Source organism: Sciurus carolinensis, chromosome 3, assembly GCF_902686445.1.
Source record: "Sciurus carolinensis chromosome 3, mSciCar1.2, whole genome shotgun sequence".
In the NCBI taxonomy this organism is placed as follows: Eukaryota; Metazoa; Chordata; class Mammalia; order Rodentia; family Sciuridae; genus Sciurus; species Sciurus carolinensis.
The window spans coordinates 20,665,745-20,685,798 of record NC_062215.1 but is presented as its reverse complement, the minus strand read 5'-3'; the positions used below and the strand labels follow the sequence as shown (position 1 = coordinate 20,685,798).

The window sequence follows — 20,054 nt, the reverse complement described above, 5'->3', positions numbered from 1 at the left end:
AGGGGGTCAGACAGGGCTTAACCAGCCTACCTCAGAAGGAACCCCAGGCAGACTCTGGACCTCAGTGTCCCCATCCATTAAATTGGGGCCATCTGCCAAGGGTTATCCTTAAAGAGAGGCCTGGAGGAAGGCCCTAGAGTGGGAAAACTGTGTGGGGGGGGTTGGGTCCTGTGGTTGTGAGGACCTCCCCAGTCAAGTTAAGCTATTGGCCCCAGAGCCAACTGGACACAGCCTCTGACAAAAGGGTCCCCTCATTGCCCACAGGGAAAACCCTGTTCTTCCAGAGACAGGGATTATGATTTCAAATCTATGAAGGGAATTTCTTCCATTGGAATTTACTGGAATTTTCAGAGAGCCAGTGGAACTGCGCCCCCTCCCCAACTGCCCCGGGAATTCAGGAAGTTCCTATCCTTAGTGATCTCAGCAAATCTGTCGCCAGGTCCCCTAACATCAGGCCTAAATCCCACAGAGCTGACCAGAAGGGGTGGAACAGGAGCTCCCCTCTAGCCTCCCCACCTCCTTCTCTCCCTCCTCTTCTCTTCCTTCCTCCCTCCTTCTTTCCCCTTCCACTCCCTTTTTAAACTCCTCACCTCCCTCAGTGAACTGCACACGGGAGGGGCTTAGGTCCCCCACCTGCAGTCCTCCCCTTCTCCTCCTGGTCATAGCAGACAGCCGAAGGGGAGGAGAGACCAATACTAGAGAGCCCGGCCTTCTCTCCCTCCCCTCCCTTCTCCAAACAGCATTGATTTAGGGAGAAAAGGCCCAGACCCAGCTCAGCTGCCAACCACCTTGAGGGACTTTGACAAGTTGCTTCTCATTCCTCCCCTGAAACAAGGGGGAACTAACATCTGTGATACAAGAGTTTTAAGGCCTGGCACATAGTAGGTACTCAATATGTTGCAGTAGCTGTGCCTTCCTTAAGATGGGGTCTTTCTGGGTCAGGGACACCTCTGGGGCATCTGAGTTGGGCCCTGTTGTGTGAGGTCAGCATCCCGGCACCCTTTGGCCGCCCTGATCCCCTACCTATTATGGATTCTAGGACCGCAGACATCCTGGGTGGGGTGTGAGCGGGGAGGGTGAGAAGGGAGACAGACGTGGAGGAGGCCAGGGCGTCTGGACTGGGTGGGGTTGGGAGGACAGGCTGGAGGGCCCACGCTGACACTGGCTGGCTCTGTCTCACCGGTTTGGGAAGCCGGCTGGCTGGGGGTGATGGAGAAACGCTGGCATCAGGGAGAGGCGGGAGGGGCCGGTGGCTGCCTGGGAAAGGGCAGCTAAGCAAGGCACACTGGACTGACTGAAGGCCTGGCTGAGGGTGCCTAGGAAGGGATCAGCCTTCTGCTCCCAGGGGATATGCCCTAGTGCTCACCTACACACACACTGCCTTACCACCACACACTCAGAGACACTCTCAGATGCACCCTGGGACGTGCCGATCAGCACAAACTGCTGTCCCTCAGGCTCTGGAGCCCTTTCCTGGCTCTATTTTCCCATCTCACGTACCTAACATCACTATCTCTATATGACACTGTTCACTGCCTATCTTTCCACTGGAACATAATTCTGACCAGACAGGCTGTGTGGCCTGCTTTGTCCAGAGTTGTTTGCCTAGTACCTGCAATCCCTACATAGCAAGTGCTCAATAAATAGGTATTAAATAAATGAAGCCCTCTAAACACACCACGCACACACACACACACACACTCATGGACACACGCACTCAAATATCCCTGTGCGGAGACATACTCAGTCACCCACGGGATTGCCAGGGACATCCTCAGCTCTATGCACACAGACACACGCTCAAGCCAGACCTGCACATCCCCACGTGCACAGACGCAGAGGCCTTCACACTCTGGCTACAGGCACTTTCAGACCCACACCCAGCCATCCAGATTCCAAAGCTCCTGCTCACAGCAGCACACAGCTGCACAGACACGCTCAAACACATTGCAGAGCCGGCTCCCTGCTCACTTTGGTGCCAGCCCTGGAGGGCAGTCCCTCCCAGAAGCAGGGGCGGGTCCTCACTGGACGCTGACAACACAGCAGCTTGGAAGGGGTGGGGTGGGCAGGGCCACCCTGGCACCTGGGAGTTGTCAGGAAACGCTCCCACTGCAGACCCACCTATAGCAGGGAGAAGAGAGAAAAAGGGAGGAGGGAGGTGACCAAGCCCTTTGCCGGGACCCAGCCCTTGCTCCAGAGACAGTCTCTGGCTTTCTCACCCTCAAGTGGACCAAGGCCTAGGGGAGGGGTTTGGGGTGAGACAGAAAGTCTTCTTGGGCAGAGGCAGGCAGGACCCAGGCCAGGTCACCTGGCCCATCTGAGGGGGGAGTGAGACTGTGGTAGCAAGAACTCAGCCCCCCAGAGCTGCCTCCACCCTCTAGCAAAAGCCTTCTGTCACCCCGCCTCCTGAGAGCCTAGCAATGTGGGGAGCGGGTCAGAATTGTCACCTAGCTGGCCTTGGCCTTGACCCTTTGTCCTTTGTGGAGGGTCCCCTGCTATCCTGCTGTGGAATGGTGATGGGGAGGGAAGTGAGAGTGCTAATGGGTACCCCGCACCTCTGGACTCTTGCCCCATGGAGCCAGTGCACAGGGCTGTGGTCATCAAGCCATATTCCTAGGGCTCCTCTGGGACCTGAGTTGGGGCCTCTACTGCCTGGGGAATGACCAGAGGGAAGGGAAGGGCATGCTGGCTCTGGCTCTAGGGGACCTCTGTAGTAAAAACTGGAGGTGAATGTTCTTGGGACCCCTCCCCACATTGTCCTATGCCCGGGGAGTGATCCCTTAGAAATCTGAAATCATCTTCCTGAGACTTCAGGGAAGCCTGTGTCCTCACGCCCCCTGGTGGCAGATCTAAGGTCATGCGCTGCTAAGTCACTCGCATAGAGCCAGGTGGTGCAGGGGACCAGCCAGGACCACACTGTACCCCGCGTCATACAGATAAGTGGAGATGGGAGCACATGGAAGAGAGCTCACGACTTAGCCCCAGAGAGACTGGACGCCAGGCACTGCGACACATTCAACAATAAAACGTTTATTAAGCACCAGGTGTCAGGGTGCCAGAACGCTCAGGACTCCTGGTCCAGTGTTCATCATAACCCCACTGTCCCCCTGCACCTCAGGTTGAGACTCTGGTCAGCAGCTGGCACTTCTCCAGGAGACTGTCCAGGCTGGGGGAGCAGTGGGGAGGAAGAGGACCTCTGCCAACCTGCAGCACCGCCACCATCTGTGGCCCAGAGACGGAAGAGGCCGGATGGGGTCTGGGGAGCATCGCTCACAGGTGGGGCAGGATGGGGGCTCAAGCAGCTGTGTCCATTTTAATGTTTAATAAATAGTTCTTGCTGCTGTTCAGGCTCCCCAAACTCCCGATGGGTGCGGGGTGGCGCCCGTTTCATGCCAGTTCAGGCTCCGGCTCTGAGAAGGAAAACGTTGGGCTTAGCCCTGCCCACCTCCAGCAGGTGCCAGGTGCCATCCTGGCAGGAGGTGAGGCAGGCAGGACTGAGCCTCCCCAGGAATAGGGAGGGGTTGAGCCTCTCCAGTTCCAGGACCAGGGTTGCTAATAGGCTGGAAGCCCCTAGAGGGGGTGTCCATTGGCTCCCATAATGCAGGGGGTAAGTTAATGTGCCCCCACCTCCACCCCAGGCTGCATCTCCACCCTCTCTACCAGGACCCAGCACTGACCAGCCTCAGCCTCATCACCCTTGGCATCTGGCTCCTGCCACCAGTCAGCATAGAGGCCCTCCTCGTAGTCACCTTCCCCCTCAAACTCAGCGTCGGATGGGGGTTCCTTGGGTTCTGGGGTCACTTCGGTCTCCTCCAGTTCCATCTAGAGAAACCCAGGGTTCAGGGAGGAACTGGGTCACAGCAGGCCCAAACCCAGATGAACTCCCTGTCCCCAGCCACCTCCCTCCCCAGTGTCAAGAGCTAACGTAAGAAGGATGTGAGGGTCCATCCATGTGGGTCCTATTCCCAGTCCGCCCTTCCCTGAGCTCATGAAGGGGACTCCGCCCGCAGAGACTGGGTGTCCATCACCATTGCCCTCCTCTCAGTCCCTTCTTTGAGCAGAACCACCCTGGTGAGCACACTGCTGTTGTCCTCCCAGGAACACTTCTGCTCTCCTGGCCTGGGTAGCTGCTCCAAAGCCAGACGTCAGCCTCGGGGTGAAGCCGAGGCTGACTGATGGCCCTGGCTGGACCGGGAGCCACCTCGGGTGCCCCGTGCAGACCTCTCCAGCAGCAGTTTGTGCTCCCCCGTGATCTCATAGAGAAGGGACTGCCTTTCATCGACTTACCCCAGCCTCAAGCCTGGTGTCTGGCAAAGAGCAGGTCACAAGCGATCCAAATGTCTACCATTCATGAGCACCTACTATGTGCAGGCTCTATATTAAGAGTTTTACATACTACTTGATCTCGTTTAATTCCACAACAAAATGTTAAGGGTATTATTCTCCCCATTCAATGGGGGGATGAAGAAACAGAAGTATGAGAGCTACCTAAAAACTGCCCAGAGGCCAGCCAACCAGTAAGCAGCGGAACCAGGTCTGACCAGCACCTAAGCCCGTGCTGACGGTGTAGACCATGCCCAACCCACTGCAGGTGCGGACACAAAGGAGGGATGAGTGAACAAGCACCAGAGCAAGACCTCAGAGAAGGTCAGGCTGCCAGACTGTCATTCTGAATCAGCATAATGCACTGTGGCTCCTCCTTCCTGGCATCCGGCATTCACTGGGTCATTTAGACTCAGGAGCTGAGCACCAGCCCTGGGCCAGGCACAATGGCAGAGTCAGGAATAATAATCTGGTCCCCTGTCCTGGAGGAGCACAATCCTGGAGACTGCCTGGAGAACGGGGCCAGGAAGGAGATGGACTAGTTGTGTAAATAACTCCAAGTCCAGGGGCTGGGGTTGTGGCCCAGTGGTAGAGCGCTTGCCTAGCATGTGTGAGGCACTGGGTTTGATCCTCAGCACTGCATACAAATAAATAAAGGTTCATCAACAACTAATAAAAAATTTTTTTTTGGTGTGGTGCTGGGGATCAAATCCAGCCTTGTGCATGCAAGGCAAGCACTCTACCAACTGAGCTATATCCCCAGCCCCGTAATAAAATAATAATAATAATAATAATAATAATAATAATAATAATAATAATGCCAAGTCTAGGCTGTGTGGCTGGGGAGGGTCAGAGTAGGTAGTGCAAGCCCAGAAGAGAGCCAGGACATGAAGCAAGAGCTTCCAGGCCTGGGACAGGTATAGAAGGGACAATGGGAACATGGAGGGGGCAGAAAAAAAAGAGTACAGATAAGGGACAGGCTAACTTCTCCTGCTTCATGACAGCTGCGGCTGAGCTCTGTCACATGTGGTAGCCCCAGGAAAAGGCTCCAGGGCGTCCCTGAGGGAATCCAGCCTGGAGGGGAGGGGCCCCTCACCTCGTCATCTGACTGCAGGTACATGTGTGTGAACTCCAGCAGCTCCCACAGCTCGGCAGTCTGGTTGTGGTAGAGGGTGGCCTCCTGGAAGGAGGAAGGGGCAGAGGGCGAGTGGGATAGCAGGGAGATAGGGCTCCCAGGATCTGGGCCCCCTGGCGCTTTTCTAGCTCAAGGATCTGGGAACACGTGCTGATCAAATAATTGTAGCTATTTGCTGAGTTAAGGATTCTGAGGGCTCCAGAGGCAGCCTGCCTAAAGCCACTAGCAGTGTCTGCCACTGACAAGGAAAGCAGGCGTGCCACCACATGCCCCATGTGTGCCAGCCTTGCCCTAGATTCCCGGGGTTTCCTCAGTTGGCTCAGCCTAGGGGGTCCCTGAGGAGGAAGAAGGATGCCAGCAGCGAGGGTCATGAAGGCGGGAGGGAGCAGGCAGCTATGGTCCTGTGATTTCATCCCCCCCACACCCTGGACACTGTGCTACCAAGGTAGATGGTACCACTCCCAGTTTGCAAGGGAGGCAGCAGATTCCGAAAGGGTCAGCGATGTTCCCAGGACCACCCAGCTGTAGGGCTGGGCTTTGAACCCCAGGCTTTAACTGTGGTCCATATTTATTCTTTCGCCTCCCCATCCTAAGTCTTCCAAGGAAGCCAGAGGTCTTTTCCATCAAATGCAAAACCACATGTGCAGCGGGTGCTTCCGGAAAGCAGTGCCCACCTCCCGGGGCTGGAAGTCCTCCTCTTCCAGGCCCCAGCGTGCCCGGTGGAAGCGGTAGTACACCAGGTTCTGCTGCATGACGCTGTCCTTGGGGTCGAAGAGCATGTAGCTGGCAGCGCTGCGGGCAGCCTGGCGCACGTCATTCACTGCAGGCAGGACAGGGTGAGGAGTGGCCCCAGAGCTTTGCTTGAGGGACAGCCCACCTAGCCCACCCAACACCCCTCCCAATTCAGTCCAGTGCCCCTGCTCCCCAGCTGCCTCCCAGAATGCCTCTTGGGTTCCTCACCCCACCCAATGCTAATGCAAACTAGCATGTATTGGGCGCTTCCTGGGTGCCAGGCCCCATGTGACTCATTTAAGCCTCGTTCCCATTTTACACACAAGAAATCTGAGGCACAGAGAGGCGAGATAAGGTCCCCAAACTGGAGAATGATGGCACTGGGAAACCACAGGCCCTAACCTTCCTGCTATCTGCCCGCAGGAAGAGTCTCCCGGCACCTTGGTCCTGAGCCCCTCTGTTCTGCCCTGCCTTTGAGGCTTGGCATTTCCATGTTGCAGGAACCCCAGGGTTGTCCCTATAGCCCCAGCTAATGGCAGGATTGCTCTCAAGTGAGAGGAGTTGCAAGTCCTGGTCCTGCTTTTTATTAGTTATGGAACTAATAGCCCCGTGCCCTCTGTGAGCCTCCATTCTTCATCTGAAAAATGGGTTCAGTAATGCCAGCTGCATGGGATTAGTAAAAGGGTCAAGTGCAATTAGGGTTTTACCAGCTGGCCAGTGCTTAGTATTGGCTGGCTACCTAGTCAAGACCCCAGGGGCCCTCTAATTCTACCCCATGGCTGCCTTCTCGAAGCCTCTCACCCCCCTAGACCCCCAGGGTTCACTCCCCAAATCCCACCACCCCCAGCCTTTCCTCCCCATCACCCAGGATTTCAATCGCAGGGTAGCTCCCCATGACTCCAGGAAGCCCCTCAATGCTGTCTACACCCTTTCCTCCCCTGCCCAGCCCACCTGGCAGGCTCACATTTGTAGTAGGCAAACTGCAGGTAGTGATACATGGTGGCCACGAACTTTTCCACGAAGTAGCCACCCACGTTGGGGGTCAAATTGGTCTCACAGTCCACCTTGCACTGCAGAGACTCTGCAAAGAGATCTGGGGGTGGAGGCAGCAGTGAGGAGCTAGGTAAGCAACTGCATCCCACTGCGGGGGAAGACTTCAGAACCCAGCTCCACCTCCTGAGCCCGTTTCCCTCTCCAGAGCTGCCCTGTTGCTGCAAGGGCATGAGATAATGAATTGGTGAACATGCCTGGCGTACAGAATGAGTCCAGGCTGGGTACTACTTACTACCCTTACCCCAAATCCCACCCCGAGCCTGGAGAATGGCAGGTGAGGTTTGGACAGGACCAAAGCCCATACAGAGACGCTAAGAACAGTCCTATCCTCCCCTGTTTGAGGGACCTCAGAGTTAGGGATCCACTGATGAGGTGTGATTTCTCACCCCAATTTCTTTCTGCACACACCTGCCGGGTATCTGCTGGGCATCTTCCAGCCTGCATTGCCCTCTATCTGAAAGGCCTGCGAACCCAACATTTCCAGACCCTTCTGAGATGTCACTGCCTCTCTGCACCCATGCCCAGCACGTTGGACATTCCTGACTAAGCCCTCTGTACCCAGCCCTCTGCATCTCAGCAGATTGAAAGCTTCTGAGAGCTAAGGAAATGTCTTATTCCTGTTCAGCTTATGAACCTTTTCTTTCTTTCTTTTCTTCTTTTTACCCCACCCCCAGTGGGGTGCTTAATCACTGAGCTACATTCCCAGCCTTTTTTATTTTTTATTTTGAGACAGGGTCATCCTAAATGACCTATTAACCTCACCAAATTGCTGAGGCTGGTTTCAAACTTGCAATCTTCCTGCCTCACCCTCCTAGCAATGGCATTACAAGTGTGTGGTCATCACATCCAGCTACCCTGAGCACTTTAGTAGCTGCTCCATTAATGTGTACTAATGAGCATTTGTGTTAAGAGACCTTAGGCGTTCTGGAAAGCAAGTCACGTGGTGCGAGGGATGCCTACAGGCGTCTGGGTGGGAGATACCTGCTATGGCTGGGTAGAAGTCCTTGAAGTCCACCTGCTCCTGGGCTCCCTCACAGCCAGCCAGACACCGGGCAAAAACGGCCAGGTATTCGGCCAGGGCCCGCTCCATGTCCTCGGCGCTGCTGCGGAAGTCCCCACTGTTGTAGAGCTTCACAGCCCGGAGGAACACCGCCTGCGGGGAGCATGGCAGGGTAGTCAGGGGAACCCAACATCTGCCTTCCTCTCTCTACACGTTCTACCAGCGGTGCACGGGTGCAGCAGACAGCGTTAGGGTGACCCCTCCCGCTCCCCCTCCACCCCACCTCATAGGGCTGGGCCTCTAGGTCCGTAAGGGACTCATCGGCGACGTCCAGCATCCCCCGGTAATAGCTGAGATACTTGGCGGTCAGCTCGTGCTTCGGGTTCCTCTGGAGGAAGGTGTAGGCTGCGGCGACCGCCTTCTCCAGCCGGTTAGCCTGGTGAGGGTGTGGAGAACAGCGGGTCAGTGGTGCCCGAGCCGGCCGCCCTGGGCGTACAGCGGGGTCGCTGCGCCCTGGGAGAGCCCAGGCTCCTGCGGGCAGCCGGGACGGCCCGGCGGACGCCCACCTTGAAGAGTGCATAATGCAGGTACTGGTAGGGCAGACGGCTCTGAAAGTCGCGCAGCAGCTGGCGAGGAGGGTAGGGCACCTGGAAGGCAGGCAGCGTCCGCTTGCAGCGCCGCAGACAGGCGGCACGTTCCAGGACGTGGCCGAAGAGCCGCAGCTCGCGCGCCCAGTCCTCGCCGCCGCCGTCGGGGCCGGGCGCGGGCCGGTGCTGCGAGGCGGCGGGCGACGCCGGGCCGCTGCAGTTGGCGTGGCAGAAGGCCTCGCTGTCGCGCAGCAGCCGGTGCAGCCGCAGCGCCGCCTCCAGGTAGCGCGCGCTCTCGCGCCAGCTCTCGCCCTCGTACTGCTCTAGAGCGTGGCTGTAGGCCGCGGCCAGCGGCATCAGATCCTCAGGCGGGAAGCCCCGGAAGCTGTACTTCTCGTACTGCGCCCCGGCGCTGCCCAGCAGCAGCCACAGCAGTCCCCACGCCGCCCGAGCCATGCCCCCGCCGCGCCCCGGGCTCCCCGAGCAGAGAGCGCCTGGCCCCGCGGGCAGCTGATGGGCCCGGGCCCCACGGTGTGCCTGCTGGGTCTTAGCGCCCCGCATCCAGAGGAGGAAGGCGGGGGGGGCGGGGTCGTGTCCCCCCCCCCTTTTTCGGAGGGTCCAATCGTGTCCTGAGTCCGCTATGTTGGCCCGATCTCCTGCCCTTGGGGTCTTCCCTTGGCAGACGGTGTGCTGATGGGTAGCGCTACGCTTTGCACCAGAGAGGGGCGCCCAGAAAGCCCTCCTCCTCCCACACACAACGCCCCCACCTTAAGATGTAGAAGCGGAGGGAGGTGCCACCTCCCTGTACTCTGCCCAGACTCAGAGTGAAGCCCAGGAACCTGGTCTTCCCTCCTAGGGCCCTTTCTGCACCCTCCAATGTCCTCACCCCCTCCCGCGTCGGGAGTCACACCCCTGGGTTTACCCTTCACACCTTCCACCGCTACCCCCACCTATTCGATGGAGCTCCATCCGTGTGACAAAGTCCTTACAGTCTAGCTTTTTTAGGACAAAACTGCTTTCCAGAGAAGCCTCCCTTGGAGGACGGTTGGGGTGGGGGAAGCACTGAAATGCTCCCCAGATTCCAGGCCTCTCCACCCACCCGGTGGGGCCTAAATTTGAGGATGTCAGCAAAAGAAGCTAGGGACTTCTCGGCCTGGCTTTAGGACCCGGGAGCTCTGGAAAAAAGACACTGAACTTTACTTTTTCTTCTTCTTTTTTTTTTTTTTTTTTTGAGTCCACTCAGACTTCTCATCTTTCCCGAACCTCCTTCCCCACTAGGCCCCAGTGGAGATGGGAGATGGGAGGAGGAGGATCCGGAGTTCCTGTGGCGGATTCCTAGGACGCTAAACTCTCGGCCTTGCCCCCCTCCCCCTAGTCCACCGCCACTGCCACCCCGCCCGGCCAGCTCAGTCTCCCCAGCCCCCATTCCACGTGGACCAGCCAGGGCGGGGGTGGGGAAGGACGGAAGAGGGGGAGCCAGCTCTCGGAGGAGGTGGAAGGAGGTTGGCGGCTGCAGTTCCTTCGTTCCCTCATTCGCCCTCACTGCCCGCTGGCCTTGCTCGGGCACCATGTTCCCCGCGGGGTCCCCCAGCCACACCTTCTGCCGGCTCTCCCTGCTGCAATTGCTGCTGTTGCTGCAGGCCTTGGGGAGGGGGCTGAGCCGCGCCAGCCCCGCCGGGGGCCCCCTGGAAGATGTGGTCATCGAGAGGTACCACATTCCCAGGTCCTGTCCCCGGGAGGTGCAGATGGGGGATTTTGTACGCTACCACTACAATGGCACTTTCGAGGACGGCAAGAAGTTTGACTCGAGGTAAAGGGTTGGGTGTCCCAGTTTTCCTCATGTCTTTCCTGAGCCCCAGCTCCTGGGCCCCTGGGGTTTCTTTGTTTCCCCTTTCAAGCTCTGCATCAGGGTATTGGCTTCATGATCCCCTCAACCCAAACAGTGGGGCAGGGGCTCCCAAGCATCCATCTCCTCAAAGATAAGCCCTGCCTCAAATCCTAAGCCTTCATCTTGCAAAGGACCCCAGTTCTTTTTCACAGAAGCTCTCCATGTCCCCCAATGTACTTGATGATCAAGTTGAACTGCTCCGTTTACCTACCATTGATGAGGGTGCTCTGGTCTGCAATGTTGGGGGGAGGGAATGGCTGGAGGAGCATGTGAACCCTGGTGTGGTCTCTCATAAGGGGACCCCCTGCCTTTCCTCCCACCCAGGCCCCTACCTGGTTCCACATTCAGTTTTCTTTGCTTTTGTGGTTAGAGAAGAGAGAATAAACCTTTTTTTATTTGGAGGGATGGAAGCGTTCAGGAACTGGGGCAGGGATAAAGCCGGGTGGGCATTAAAACAAGACAGTAGGATGGTTCTAGGTGCCATGATCTGTTCTGTCCACGTGTCACATGGTCAGCCATGCCACCCTGGGCACCGTGGAGGGTTTTCATGTCTCTCTGGGCCTCCTGGAACCTGAACCCCCAGCTCCTCCATCTTAGTTCTACCAGACCAGTGTTGCCACCCATCTTGCCAGTCTTAGAGTTTGAATGACAGGCTTCTGGTATGACCTCAGCCTTCCCAACCAAAGTCCACTTTTGGTGGTAGTAGGGAGGTCAGGGCAGGCCGTGTGCCAGCCTCTCGAGTAAACTTTAGGTCCCATCGCCTACAGTGCCCCACACCACAAAGAAGTCACCCCTTTAGGCCCTTTCCCCAAACACACACTAAGCCACAGAGTACTAGTGACCTTGACCTTGGAGGCAGGCAGTATATTGGGTAAAAACCTGAACTTCAGAGTTTAAGACCCTGGTTCAAATCTAGACCACAATGTTGGATAAGGAATTCTGTCTTTTAAAGCTTCACTTCTGAGAAATGGAGATAAGAACAGTGTCTCCTTCATAAGGTGATATTCAGACCAGATGGTGACAGTGGGCTTCTCCTAATACCTAAAGTCCGTATGACTTCAATGCACATTAACAGCCAGGCACAGTGGTGCTTGCCTGTAATCCCAGGAGTTTGGGAGGCTGAGGCAGGAGGATCTCAAGTTCAGGACCAGCCTTAGCAACTTAGCGAGACCCTCAGCAACTTAAGCAAGAACCTGTGTCAAAATGAAAAACAAAACTAACTGGGGATGTGGTGCAGTGGTAGAGTGCCCCTGGGTTCAAGCCCCAGTACCAAAAAAAAAAAAAAAAACCCACACAATACAGATTAACCTTAACTGCGAGAAACCACATGCCCTGAAGCTGTTTAACTTTAGAAACTTTGCGCAGAGCTTGGGCCTTCTTTTCAGCACTGTGAGGGAAACAGACCAGACTAAAAACCTGCTCAGAGGGCAAAGCAAGGTGTAGGCTCAGCCCTGAGCCCTTGACAGCCAGGAGTGGGGGAGGGGCTGAAGTGGGGGGCTGCTTCCCTGGCAAACTCTGGGAGCCTGGCTAGGGCCCAGTTCACAAGTGTTGAGCACCGCTCAGAAACCTTTTTCTTGCTTTCTCTTCCTCCTTTTTTTGAATTGGGAATTGAACCCAGGGCTGCTCTACCACTGAGCTTATCCCTGACCCTTTTTTATTTGTTTGTTTGTTTGTTTTTGGAGGCAGGGTCTCCCTAAGTTCCCCAGGTTGGCCTTGAACTTTTGAGCCTCCTGTCTCTGCATCCTGAATAACTGGGATTACAGGTGTGCACTACCATGCCTGGCTTGGAAAACTGTTGGTTTTTTTTTTGTTTTTTTTTTTCCAGTACTGGGAATTGAGCCCAGGTTCTTTACCACTGTGCTACATCCCTAGCCCTATCTTGCTGAATTGTACTGGTCAATCTTTTTTTTTTTTTTTTTTTTTTTTTTCGTACTGGTCAATCTTGAGCTTTCAGTCCTCCTGGCTCAGCCTCCCCGAAGTAATGGTATGAGCCACTGCGTCCAGCAGACTTGGAAGATTTTCTTAATCCATGGCCCCCTTTGATCAAAATAAAAATTTCCCATCCTCCCTTTACCTCTAAAAAAATTTTAAGTATATAACTGAAAATAGATATAAATCATAGTCATTTAAAAATAGGCCTTTTCAAAATTTGAAACCAATTCCCATCCCACCTCTGGTCAGCTCTGCTTATCCTCCTTTCTTTTGGAGAATCTATGGTACAGTGGCAAAGATACGGGTCTTGGACCTCAACAGATCACATCCTAGCTGTGTGACCTTGGACAAGGCTTTTATTTTCTCAGGTCTTACTTTTTCTTTTAAGATAAGTGAAAACATCTGAGCATGGTGGTGTACGCCTGTAATTCCAGCAACTCAGGAGACTAAGTTAGGAGGATTGCAAGTTCAAGGCCAGCCTCAGCAATTTAGCAAAGTGCTGGCAACTTAGGGAGACCCTGTCTCAAAATAAAATATAAAAAGGGTTGGGGATTTAGCTCAAAGCACCCGTAGGTTTGATTCCCAATGCCCACCCCAAAAGAAAGAAAATTGAAAACAATTATGCCCACCTCACAGAGCAAGAATTCAATAAAACAGTGAGTGTAAAGGGCCAAGCATTTAATCTGGCAACTTAAGCAAGAACCTGTGGCATATAGTAAGTGCTCAATAAATGCTCCTCTGCCCTCCATGCTGAACTCGCTGCTCTGTTACCGTCAGCAAACACAAGTCGCAGATAGGTCTGTACACCACTCCACACCCAGGGGGAATAAAAGACCCTCAGGTATTTTCCAGGTGGCATGCTGGCCTTGGAAGACCTGGAGAGGTCTTACGTGAGGAGCACGTGTGTGTCCACCCTGTGTATGGGGAGGGGACATCGTGCATGTGGGTACACAATTCTGTTCATGTATGGGACCACGAGCCGAGGGAACTGTGTGGCTGTGCACCCTCGCCTGTGCACGCCTGAGGTCAATGTATCCTATTGTTCCCTCCCTGCCCCCAGCTATGACCGCAGCACCTTGGTAGCCATCGTGGTGGGTGTGGGGCGCCTCATCACTGGCATGGACCGAGGCCTCATGGGCATGTGTGTCAACGAGCGGCGACGGCTCATCGTGCCCCCCCACCTGGCCTATGGCAGCATTGGTGTGGGTGAGAGAATCGGGGCGGGTGGGGCACAGGCACGGGGAGGGGGAGGCCAGGAAGCAGAATCCAGGACCCCGGGGTCAGAAATCTGAAGTCCAGCTAGGGAGTGGCTTGGCCAAGGTCACACTGCACTCAATCTGAAGAGCGGCAGCTCTGTGCCCAGGGTTTCCGTCGATGCCTCGGGATGACAGGAGAGGGAAACTGGGGCCCTGGGTGGGAGCAGGGCTTGGAAGGAAGGAGGGACTCTGGGGGCCGGGGAGGCGCGGCTGGACTCCCAGACCTGCCCCCTCCCTGGGGCTGCAACATCGCGAGCTCCGGCCTCTGCCCCACAGCGGGGCTCATTCCCCCGGACTCTACCCTCTACTTCGACGTGGTCCTGCTGGATGTGTGGAACAAGGCCGACACGGTCCAAGTGAGCACCTTGCTTCGCCCGCCCCACTGCCCCCGCATGGTGCAGGACAGCGATTTTGTCCGCTACCACTACAACGGCACTCTGCTGGATGGCACCCCCTTCGACACCAGGTAGGGGCCAGGAGGTGACCCTGAGGCACTGGAGACGGCCCTTCCTGCCCCTCACCCCGGCAGCACCACCTCTACCTGGTTTTCTGCAGCTACAGCAGGGGCGGTACTTATGACACCTACGTGGGCTCTGGTTGGCTGATCAAGGGCATGGACCAAGGGCTGCTGAGCATGTGTCCTGGTGAGAGGAGGAAGATCATCATCCCTCCATTCCTGGCCTATGGCGAGAAAGGCTACGGTAAGGGCAGAGAGCGGCTTGGGAGAATTCTCCAGAAGAGGGAGAACAGGGCTCCACATACAGTGGTTCAGGTTGTGTACTACACCACACCAGGCCAGCCAGCCAAGGAGGGAAGTAGGGAGGAGATCTAACCCTTGGTGATGGTTCTAGCAGAAGGGCTGCTTTATTCTGATTCACAAAAAGACTCAGTGTAGGCTGATGGTGGCTTTGGAGAAAACCCAGCTCAGTAGAAGGAACAAGCAATGGCCACAGAGGGAAGAGAAGGGCTTAGGAAAGCATGGTGCCCACTTAGGCCTGCCTAAGCCTCAGTTTGCTGCCCACTTGTATGGTTCAAGCCCTATCCCCTCCCCAGGGACTGTGATCCCCCCGCAGGCCTCCCTGGTCTTCCATGTCCTACTGATCGATGTCCACAACCCGAAGGACACCGTCCAGCTGGAGACGCTGGAGCTGCCCCCCGGCTGTGTCCGGAGAGCCAAGGCGGGGGACTTCATGCGTTACCACTACAATGGGTCCCTGATGGACGGCACCCTCTTTGATTCCAGGTCAGAAGGGATCTGAGGAGGGAGGTGGGGGCCAGGAGGTCACTCTGGCTACCTGGAAGGGGTCGGGTCCCTTTGACTCCCTCCCTGGCCCTCCCTGCCTTCTATTGCAGCTACTCCCGCAACCACACCTACAATACCTATATCGGGCAGGGCTACATCATCCCTGGGATGGACCAGGGGCTGCAGGGCGTGTGCATAGGGGAGCGCCGGAGGGTCACCATCCCCCCACACCTCGCCTATGGGGAGAACGGAACTGGTAAGGTTGTTCCCAAGGCACCACCCCCCACACACTGCTCCGAGCTGCCTGCTGTGGCCCGTCTCCTCTCCCCGCTAAGGGGCACAGCCTCCATTCCCCCTCTCATGACAGAAACGCATTTATTTATGGCCGATCACCAGATCCCATCCACTTCCTCCAGGCAGTCCCCACTGCCCCCTCTCATCGTGGAAAGGGGACCCAACTCCTAAGTTTGGGGTCAGAGGGTGGCTTTATGGAAGAACAGACCCAGCAGAGCCCCAGGAAGCACAGGGGCCTGGATTGGAGACCCAGCAGTGCTGGAAGCCTCAGTGTTCTCACCTGTAAAATGGGCCTAATCCTGTGGATTCTAGGGAGCTTGCAAAGCCGCAGTGGAAAAGGGCTTTCCTTCCTGCTCCCTGCCCCTCACCCCAACACCCAACAGCAGCATAGAGGAAGCATCGACTCAGGACAAACATGGGTCTGGCCCCCACTGACTCCCCAGGGTGGGGAAGGTGTGTTGAGCCTGGGCCCCAAGGAGATGGTGAGCAGCCCCTCCTAGAGCCCGGAGCTGACCGCCTCCCGGTCCGGCCTCAGGAGACAAGATCCCTGGCTCTGCTGTGCTCATCTTCGACGTGCACGTCATCGACTTCCACAACCCTGCGGATCCAGTGGAAATCAAGACACTGTCCCGGCCCCCTGAGAGCTGCAACGAGACCTCCAAGCTTGGGGACTTTATTCGCTACCACTACAACTGCTCCCTGCTGGATGGCACCAGGCTCTTCTCCTCGTGGGTCCCGGGCAGGGCCAGGGCTGGGCAGGCGGGTGGGCACAGGCGTGGGCGGCGCTCCAGCCGCACCCCTGCCTCCAGCTCCTCGCTCTCGGTGGTGACGTCTCTTGCTTCCTCCAGTGAGCGTCAGGAGCCGTGGGAGATGAGATTTGTTTTACTTTATTATTATTTACTTTTGGTACCGGGGATTGAACGCAGGGCCTTGCACATGCTAGGCAAGCTACTGAGTCGCACCCCGTGGAAGATGAGATTTGTCGCTCCACAGGGGCAGGGGTGGTGAGGCTGGCAGGAGGTCTTTGTCTGGGGGAGGGAGAGGAGGAGCCTCCGGGCCATCCTAGGGGCAGTGGGGACCCCTGCACTCTGCTGGTGGGTGGGCACCAGGAGCGACTCTGGAATGGAGGGCTTGTCCTGGACCTACTTTGGGGAAAATGGGGTGCAGACTGGCAGGGGACGAGGACTGACGCTAACCTGGGACTCTACTTCCCCTAGCCATGACTTCGGGGCCCCCCAGGAGGCCACCCTGGGGGCCAACAAGGTGATCGAGGGTCTGGACACAGGCCTGCAGGGCATGTGTGTGGGAGAGAGGCGGCAGCTGGTGGTGCCTCCGCACCTGGCTCACGGGGAGAGTGGAGGTGAGGGCAGAGGCTGGGGCCCGTCGCAGGCCGCGGTGGCTGGTGGGCGGTTAGGGAAGCTCTCGCCCCACGGCCGCTCTCCAGGTCCCACGGAGGGAAACTGAGCACAGCCTGGCCTGAGAGGGACCTTTCTCCACTCCCCTCTCCCACCCTCCAGCCCGGGGGGTTCCTGGCAGCGCCGTGTTGCTGTTTGAGGTGGAACTGGTGTCCCGGGAGGACGGGCTGCCCACGGGCTACCTGTTTGTGTGGCACAAGGACCCTCCCACCAGCCTCTTTGAAGACATGGACCTCAACAAAGATGGAGAGGTCCCCCCAGAGGAGGTGGGTCAGGAGCTCAGTCACACTCATGGTGCGTCTAGTGAGGGCACAGAGCTCACCTGCCCCAGCCGGCTGTGGCGGATGGACTGTCCCCCGGGCTGCACTCCAGCTCCTGTCCTCTCCCAGGCCTTCCTGAATTGGGGAGGGGGCAGGGCTGGGGTCGGGGGAGGAGAAAGCTGCCCTCCTCCCTGCCCAAGGCCATCCGCAGCCACTCCCTGACCTCGCCCCCTGTCCTCCCTGGCTCTCTCCTCCCCAGTTCTCCTCCTTCATCAAGGCGCAAGTGAATGAAGGCAAAGGCCGCCTCATGCCTGGGCAGGATCCTGAGAAAACCATCGGGGACATGTTCCAGAATCAGGACCGCAACCAGGATGGCAAGATCACGGCTGAGGAGCTCAAGCTGAAGTCGGATGAGGACCAGGAGCGGGTCCATGAGGAGCTCTGACCGGCAGGGAGCCTGGGCCTGGCCTCAGACCAAAGGCCCCTGCTGGGCTACAGTGGCAGAGGGACTGGCCTGCCCACAGTCCCTCCTTCGACTGGGACAACTCAGGGCCACTGTGGGAGTGTGAGAGGAGCCCACTCTGCTCTCCCACCAGCCCCAGGTTAAAATCCACTGAACAGACCTCTGTACCACTTTTCTCTTCTGACCCCAACCCCTCCCTAAGGCTTTGGAGTTACAAAGCCAGTTTGGGGACAGAGGCTGGCCGGGTCATTGCTGGCCCGCCCACACCTCCTGTCCGAGCTCCTCGTGTCTTTATCGCCTCTCCCTTGCCCTGGCCATGTACTGTCCCTCACTGTCCCACCCCATCCCTTGTCATGGCAGCTCCCCTGGAGCTTGGGTCGGGAGGCCTCTCAGCTGCCTCCAGTTCCGCTGCTCCTCAGAAGGTCATCCTCCAGGAAGGTCATCCTCCGGCACCGACCTCCGGCCCTCCTCGCCCTGTTCCACCAGCTGGAGGCCAGGGCTGGGCTTTGCCCCAAAGGTGGCTCCTTTCAAACTGAGGAAAAGACAGGCTGTGTGGCAAAACCTGCTTAAAGGGGCTCTGGGGCTCTGGAAGTCTTTGGTGCTAACTGGGGGCGGAGGGGTGGGAGGGAGTGGGCGCAGCTCTGCCCACTCAAAAGGCCCACCTGGTGCCCGATCCCTTTTTCCCTTTGTGTCAAATAAAAGATAAAACCATGCCTTAGGAGCTGGTCTTTTGGGGGCCTGTGGGGAGAAGACTTCTGACCTAAAGTTTGGGGTAGAAAGAAGAATCAAACCCGGCTGTTGCGCTGGCCTCACTAGCTCCAGACGGTGCCCCTAGGTAGGGCTCCCCGCTCCCGGAGAGTCCCTTCCTCTCCAGGCCTAACTGGGGGGCTTCACCATGGACAGGGAGCCCTGGGCCACTGAGGGTGGATGTCGAGAGGAGAGGGGCCTGCAGGGGAGGCATGGAGAGATGATCCTTGTCCCCTCATTGTCCCAGCTAAATGGAAAAGACAGTCCCCGACCTCAAATAACCTGCAAAGCTTGAGGACTAGACTGAACCACACAGACTGGGTTACTTTTTCGCCTAATTTCCCATCCTGTGATACTCCCACCGCTCCCTGCTTTTGGCCCACGGCCATTACCGCCAGCCCGTTCTCCTCCTTCTTGCCAGAGGAAAGAGAATTGAGTTCAGATCTCCACGGGGTCCTGGAGGGAGCCGCTTCAGCTGCCAGCCCAGGCCATCTGCCCTCGCTGACCTGCCTGGATTCTGCCTGCTGTAATGGAGGCGACCCAAGTCTTCCGAGAACAGGGTGGGACTGGAAAGAAAATCAACAGGGCTCACATGCCAAAATGTCACCGTAAAGTGCCAACTTCTTGTCAAGTGCTATGGTTCTAGAATGTCTCCCCCAAAAGACCAATGTGCTAAAGACTTGGTCCCCAGCCCCTAGCATTACTAGAAGTTGGTGGAGCCTTAAGAGTTCAGGCCAAGTGGGAGGTTTTAGGTCACTGAAAATGTGCCTTTGAAGGGGACTGTGGGACACTGGTCTCTGCTTACCACCATTCACATGAGTTGAACGGGACACCTTCATATGCATTCCCACCATGATGTGCTATGCCACCACAGACCCAAAGCAACGTGGCCAATTGGTCATAGACTGAAACCTTCTAAACTATAGCCAAAATAAACCTTTTGTCTTTTTAAGTTGATTTTCTCAGATATTTTGTTATAGTAATGGAAAACTGACTGACACACCCAGAGTCTTTTCTTTTGGTACTAGGAATTGAACTAAGGGGCACTTTACCACTAAGCTACAATCCCAACCCTATTATTATTGTGGTCGTTACTGGGAATTGAACCCACGGGTGTTTCACCACTAAGCTACATTCCCAGTCCTTTTTTTTGACAAGAGTTTTGCAAAATTGCCAAGGCTAGCCTCAAACTTGTGATCCTTCTGCCTCAGCCTCCTGAGTCAGTCGCTAGAATTAAGGCATGTGCTACCACATGTGCCCACACCTGGTATTTTGAGAAACCTGATAGTTGCCCAAGGCTAGTGACTGATACTCTCTGACCCCAAAGTATCCAGAAAGTGTCTACGATCTGACAGTGTTTACAGACCCACTGTCAGATGTTAGTCTTTCCCCTCTTTTTTTTTTTTTTCTGATACCAGGGATTGAACTCAGGGGCACTCAACCACTGAGTCATATCCCCAGCTCTATTTTGTATTTTATTTAGAGACAGGGTCTCACTGAGATGCTTAGTGCCTCGCTACTGCTGTGTCTGGCTTCACAATCCTCCTGCCTCAGTCTCCTGAGTCACTGGGATTCCATGCGTGCACCCCCACGCCTGGCTAGTCCTTCCCCTCTAAACCTAGCAGGACAGCCCGATACTGAAGCAGAGAAATGTAGATGGACACAGACTTTGGTAAGAAACACTTAAACCCTGGCTCTGGTTCCTAGCTATGGAATTTGGGCAAAT

General features: G+C 56.4%; 2 protein-coding genes across 2 annotated transcripts; one reads left to right on the top strand and one right to left on the bottom strand.

Annotated features, from left to right (window-relative positions):
• Positions 1-3,009: 3,009 nt before the first annotated feature.
• On the bottom strand, positions 3,010-9,340 carry P3h4 (prolyl 3-hydroxylase family member 4 (inactive)). Its single transcript, XM_047545428.1, has 8 exons — positions 8,810-9,340; positions 8,527-8,679; positions 8,225-8,396; positions 7,155-7,283; positions 6,133-6,278; positions 5,420-5,503; positions 3,678-3,822; positions 3,010-3,410 (listed from the first exon to the last, which is right to left on the bottom strand). Exons 1-8 carry the CDS (start codon positions 9,284-9,286, stop codon positions 3,388-3,390), a joined length of 1,329 nt encoding a protein of 442 aa, XP_047401384.1. The 5' UTR covers positions 9,287-9,340; the 3' UTR covers positions 3,010-3,387.
• Positions 9,341-10,169: 829 nt separating this feature from the next.
• Positions 10,170-18,522, top strand: Fkbp10 (FKBP prolyl isomerase 10). Its single transcript, XM_047545534.1, has 10 exons — positions 10,170-10,640; positions 13,711-13,856; positions 14,183-14,372; positions 14,462-14,607; positions 14,960-15,149; positions 15,260-15,405; positions 15,979-16,171; positions 16,661-16,803; positions 16,961-17,124; positions 17,378-18,522. Exons 1-10 carry the CDS (start codon positions 10,399-10,401, stop codon positions 17,561-17,563), a joined length of 1,746 nt encoding a protein of 581 aa, XP_047401490.1. The 5' UTR covers positions 10,170-10,398; the 3' UTR covers positions 17,564-18,522.
• Positions 18,523-20,054: the final 1,532 nt, after the last annotated feature.

Excerpts from the sequence above, each read along its gene's own strand:
- P3h4 (XM_047545428.1), bottom strand. The coding sequence starts at position 9,286 with ATGGCTCGGGCGGCGTGGGGACTGCTGTGGCTGCTGCTGGGCAGCGCC. Across the intron at positions 8,680-8,809 it reads TGCATTATGCACTCTTCAAG|GCTAACCGGCTGGAGAAGGC; the intron begins GTGGGCGTCCGC and ends CACCCTCACCAG. Across the intron at positions 3,411-3,677 it reads GGGTGATGAGGCTGAGGCTG|AGCCGGAGCCTGAACTGGCA; the intron begins GTCAGTGCTGGG and ends TTTCCTTCTCAG.
- Fkbp10 (XM_047545534.1), top strand. The coding sequence starts at position 10,399 with ATGTTCCCCGCGGGGTCCCCCAGCCACACCTTCTGCCGGCTCTCCCTG. Across the intron at positions 13,857-14,182 it reads CTATGGCAGCATTGGTGTGG|CGGGGCTCATTCCCCCGGAC; the intron begins GTGAGAGAATCG and ends TCTGCCCCACAG. Across the intron at positions 17,125-17,377 it reads GAGAGGTCCCCCCAGAGGAG|TTCTCCTCCTTCATCAAGGC; the intron begins GTGGGTCAGGAG and ends TCTCCTCCCCAG.